The sequence below is a fragment of the Austrofundulus limnaeus genome, unplaced genomic scaffold, assembly GCF_001266775.1.
Source record: "Austrofundulus limnaeus strain Quisiro unplaced genomic scaffold, Austrofundulus_limnaeus-1.0 Scaffold41, whole genome shotgun sequence".
Classification (NCBI taxonomy): Eukaryota; Metazoa; Chordata; class Actinopteri; order Cyprinodontiformes; family Rivulidae; genus Austrofundulus; species Austrofundulus limnaeus.
In genome coordinates, this window is record NW_013952443.1 from 1,968,733 (window position 1) to 1,972,912 (window position 4,180).

At 38.6% G+C, this 4,180-nt stretch overlaps 1 protein-coding gene across 5 annotated transcripts in view; it reads left to right on the top strand.

Moving 5' to 3' along the window:
- Positions 1-4,180, top strand: part of adamts10 (ADAM metallopeptidase with thrombospondin type 1 motif, 10) — a 70,385-nt gene that overhangs the window by 15,746 nt on the left and 50,459 nt on the right. For all 5 annotated transcript variants that reach the window (XM_014007357.1, XM_014007358.1, XM_014007359.1 and 2 more), the window contains 2 exons: positions 2,806-2,945; positions 3,028-3,237. In XM_014007357.1, coding sequence (XP_013862811.1) covers positions 2,806-2,945; positions 3,028-3,237 — 350 coding nt within the window. The remainder of the gene's footprint in view (positions 1-2,805; positions 2,946-3,027; positions 3,238-4,180) is intronic.

The window sequence follows — 4,180 nt, forward strand, 5'->3', positions numbered from 1 at the left end:
GTTAACTAAAATGTTTTTTTCAATTTCAATTTTCGTTATTTAGTTAGTTTTAGTTAACTATAATAACCCTTCTAATTATTCCGTCTCTGGAGGCGGTTTGGTTCAGAAGTTTAAAGTGCCCGTGACATCAAATGTTTGTGATAAATGTGATGGCACTTTTGGAAAGATAACATGGAKAACATGTTGCAAAAGCAATTTCACACCGCTGAGATGAACAGTTGTTGAGATGTTTGCATGAGAAGTAACAGGAAGTGATGTCAAAAGAGAATGTCTGCATGTAAACAGAGCGTTGCTACAATGACTACAACACAGACAGCAGGGAATTTTCTGATGTTKCTTTAGATAATTTTAGTCTCKATAAGAGAGAGATGAAGAAAAGTCAGAGTTCAAATGATATTGTTTTAATAAACAAAGACCAGGAAGTCTTAAAGACTTCCCCTTTGATGTCACTTCCTGTTTCACTTTAGCTGAGCCAAATTCAAAGGAAAATATGCAATTTATGTGACAAAATGTGTTAAACCATGTGTTTTATGCCAATTCCTAAATATGAAGACTTTTTGTATTTCAAGGATAGGCATGTCACAGGCACTTTAAGTAAATCTAAAATTGTGGCGAGGACAAAGAAAACTGAAGACAAATAAGTCAAAACAATTCCTTAAATCTTATCGTTTTTTAATTTCTTAACCCTGTTTCAGGGGCGCCACTAATGGGGGGAAGCCATTGCTCCCACTGGCACCCCAACAAGGCAATGCTAAATTTTTTTTGACACAGGACAGTTCAAGTTTGAAAAGTGAACACGGCACTGTTTTTATTTTGTTCTCACGACTGAAACCACTTTTATACCAAGCATATTTGCTCCAGCCTCCGTATGTAATCGTTGCAGTGTAATCCAGGAAAGTCCAGGCAGCTTCTGGAGCAGGGCTCGCTGTTTGTGCAGGACTTTCTGAGTCTGAATCCAGGATCTTTGAGCTTCTCCATCAGCTAAAACTGAAACTTCACTTAAAAAATGAAGTCATTTATTGACGGAATTTGCTTGTGAGATAACCAACTGTGACCATTTGGAGCTGTGTGTGTGTGTGTGTGTGTGTGTGTGTGTGTGTGTGTGTGTGTGTGTGTTTGTTCAATAAATCAACAGGCCCCAGACAGACAGGAAGTATACAATTTCAAGGTAGCCATGACAACCTCCGTTTGGCCTCACGAATGAAGAGTCCTTGGAGTGGTGGAGCCTTTTTTTTAAAAGCAAATACCCCAAAAGTCTGTTTTTCTTTGCCATCTGGTCTAGTCTCTCAGCAGAGGTTCACAGCAACGACACAATGTTCTGTTTTTAGCTGGAGAAATACACGCTGAAGGCTGAATGACAGCTAAAGTAGCTGAAGTAGCTGAAGAAGCTGAACGCTAGATGAATTAAAAATGAACTAAACACTTTCTAAAAAGAGCAGAAATATCAGTTAAAAGTTATAAACAGTAAAACACCTGCTAAAGCTAAAAGTAACATAAGTCTAGCCAGAAGCTAAAAGTAGCTAAAGTCTATTTAAAATAGCTTCCTTTAACTAACTTTTTGTATCTTTTTAGTTGGCATTTACTACTTTTAACTTTTAGGTAGACTTTAGCTATTTTTAGCTTCTAGCTACTGCTTTACAACTTTTGGCTTTTATCTCGCCTTTTGCTACTTTTATCTTTCAGCTACTATAATGCTATTTTTTGCTTTTAGCTAATCTCTTTTATTTTAGCTTCAAGCTGAATGTTTGCTTCCTTTAACTAACTTGTTGCATCTTTTAGTTAGCATTTGCTACTTTTAGCTTTTAGGTAGACTTTGCTACTTTTAGCTTCTAGCTACTGTTTTGCTTTTACCCAGCCTTTTGCTATTTTTAGCTATCTCTACCATAATGCTATTTTAAATAGACTTTAGCTACTTTTAGCTTCTAGCTACTGTTTCAAAGTTTTGGCTTTTATTTTGCCTTTTGATACTTTTATCTTTCAGCTACTATAATGCTATTTTTAGCTTTTAGTTAACTTTTTGTATTTTAGCTTCAAGCTGAATGTTTGCTTCCTTTAACTCAGAGGTTCTCAAACTTGGGTCCCAGGACCCCCAGGGGTCTGTGAGCTGTGTCTTGGGGGTCCTCAGAAAATTTCAGTAAATTTGTTTTTTTATTTTTAAAAATGCATATAGGGAATAATGCACTAGTAAAACAAACATACTGATCCAAACAAAAAACAATATTACCATAGGGGTTGAAATAACAGTAAATTGTTTTGCATTAACAGCATGGGGTTTGTGAGGGGGTCCCTAGAATCCTTTCACCCTTCTAAGGGGTCCCCAGACCCAAAACGTTTGAGAACCTTGCATCTTTTAGTTAGCGTTTGCTACTTTTAGCTTTTAGGTAGACTGGCTACTTTTAGCTTCTAGCTACTGTTTTGCAAATTTTAGCTTCTGCCTAGCCTTTTGCTAATTTTAACTATCTCTACCATAGCAAACATTCAGCTAAAAGCTAAAATAAAAAATGTTAAATTATAAGCTAAAAATAGCATTATGGTAGCTGAATGCTAAAAGTAGCAAAAGCTAAACGTAAAAGTACATTTTTGAAGGTATTTTTTGTAAATATTTTAAAAAAATATAAAAGTTATAAAAAACAAACGTCACAACCATCAAACAAACAAAACATGCCCAAGTAGTTAGATTGCTAAATACATACGAGGAAATAACCAAACAAATAGGAAAACCATTAACAGAAACAAAGACAAATAAGAACTTTCTGGTTCATTAATTATTATTTAATGCTTTTTTGTTTGTTTGTTTGTTTACAGCTGCTTTCCTGTCCAGCCTGGGTCACTATGAGATCGCCATCCCGGTACGTGTAGGACCAAATGGCGAAATGCTCGATGCAGAAAAGACTCCTCATCACCAAAGAAGACGACGAAGCACTGAAGACAAGCTGCCTGGCTCTGTATTACGGCTTTAAAGAGAATAATCTTTTGTGATGACGTTGAGTGTTGCACATTTTTTACACATCTCTCTGTCTCTCTCAGCTCTTCTACCAGCTCTCCACATCTCAAAACAACTTCCTGCTGAACCTGACTCTGCAGGGCGCCCTTTTGTCCCGCCAGTTCAGGGTAGAGTACTGGAAGAGGGGCCGGTTAGCCTGGAGTCACCCGTACTCCCCCCACTGTCACTACACGGGACACCTCCAAGACCAGCCGCACTCCAGCAAAGTGGCCCTGAGCAACTGCAACGGCCTGGTGAGACCCAAACCTCACGCTTAACATTCAGCCTGCRGCGCTGACGCAGCAAATTACAGCTCAGAAGCTCCTGATTCCTACATCAAAGCTAACATTTGAATCCTCCTGTGAGCCTTAATCCTAAGCCGTACTGAGCACTGTGGTCTTCACAATCTTCCCTTTAAGTTAAATAATCTAAAACTTTCTCTGGGTTTTCATTCAAACAAATGGCTAAAGCTAGAGAATGATGGATGATTCTTATAAAACCCCAGCCTGTAGACGTCCTCAGTTGTCCCTGCTTCCAGCTCCGTACTCACCTGTCCTTCATTTGTACTCAGCACACCTGTTTTCACTCAGCAGCCACCCTTCTCCACAACACATGCTTCATGGCTTTCCTCTGTTCTTTGGCAGAGCTTCTTGTCCGTTCTCAGTTTCGCCTGTTCTCGTTACCGCTTACAGTCTTCGTGTCTTCCAAATAAGATGTGGAATACTGATTTGTCAAACCACGATACACGTTTTGGTCCAAGACGCCCTCGAGCTTGGAAAAGTTGATCCAGTCTTTGGACGCAGTTGACGTTAAGCGTCTTTATTGCCTAGTAAACGTATAGGTGGTAACTGTGGATGTAACTCCATATTGTAGTGCTTAACAAAAGGTTGCCCAGAATATTTTATTGTCCATGTGGTTCTGTCAGGCTGCTGATGAATGACAGAACAGAGAGATCAGAGTTTACGGGTATCACGTTTGGGCTTTCATCTTCGCCCCCCTGTGCACAAAAATGGTTCCAGATCCCTTGAATTATTATGTATTATTTTGTGCACTGCAGAGAATGTGATGTATGGAATCACCTTTTAGGCTTTTTTAAGAGTTCAATGATTTTTATTTTACACGTTTGTTAACAAACTGAAGATCTGCCACCTACTCAGCTGGGCTGAAAGATTTTTGCAGAAATTTTTTTTTTTTTTT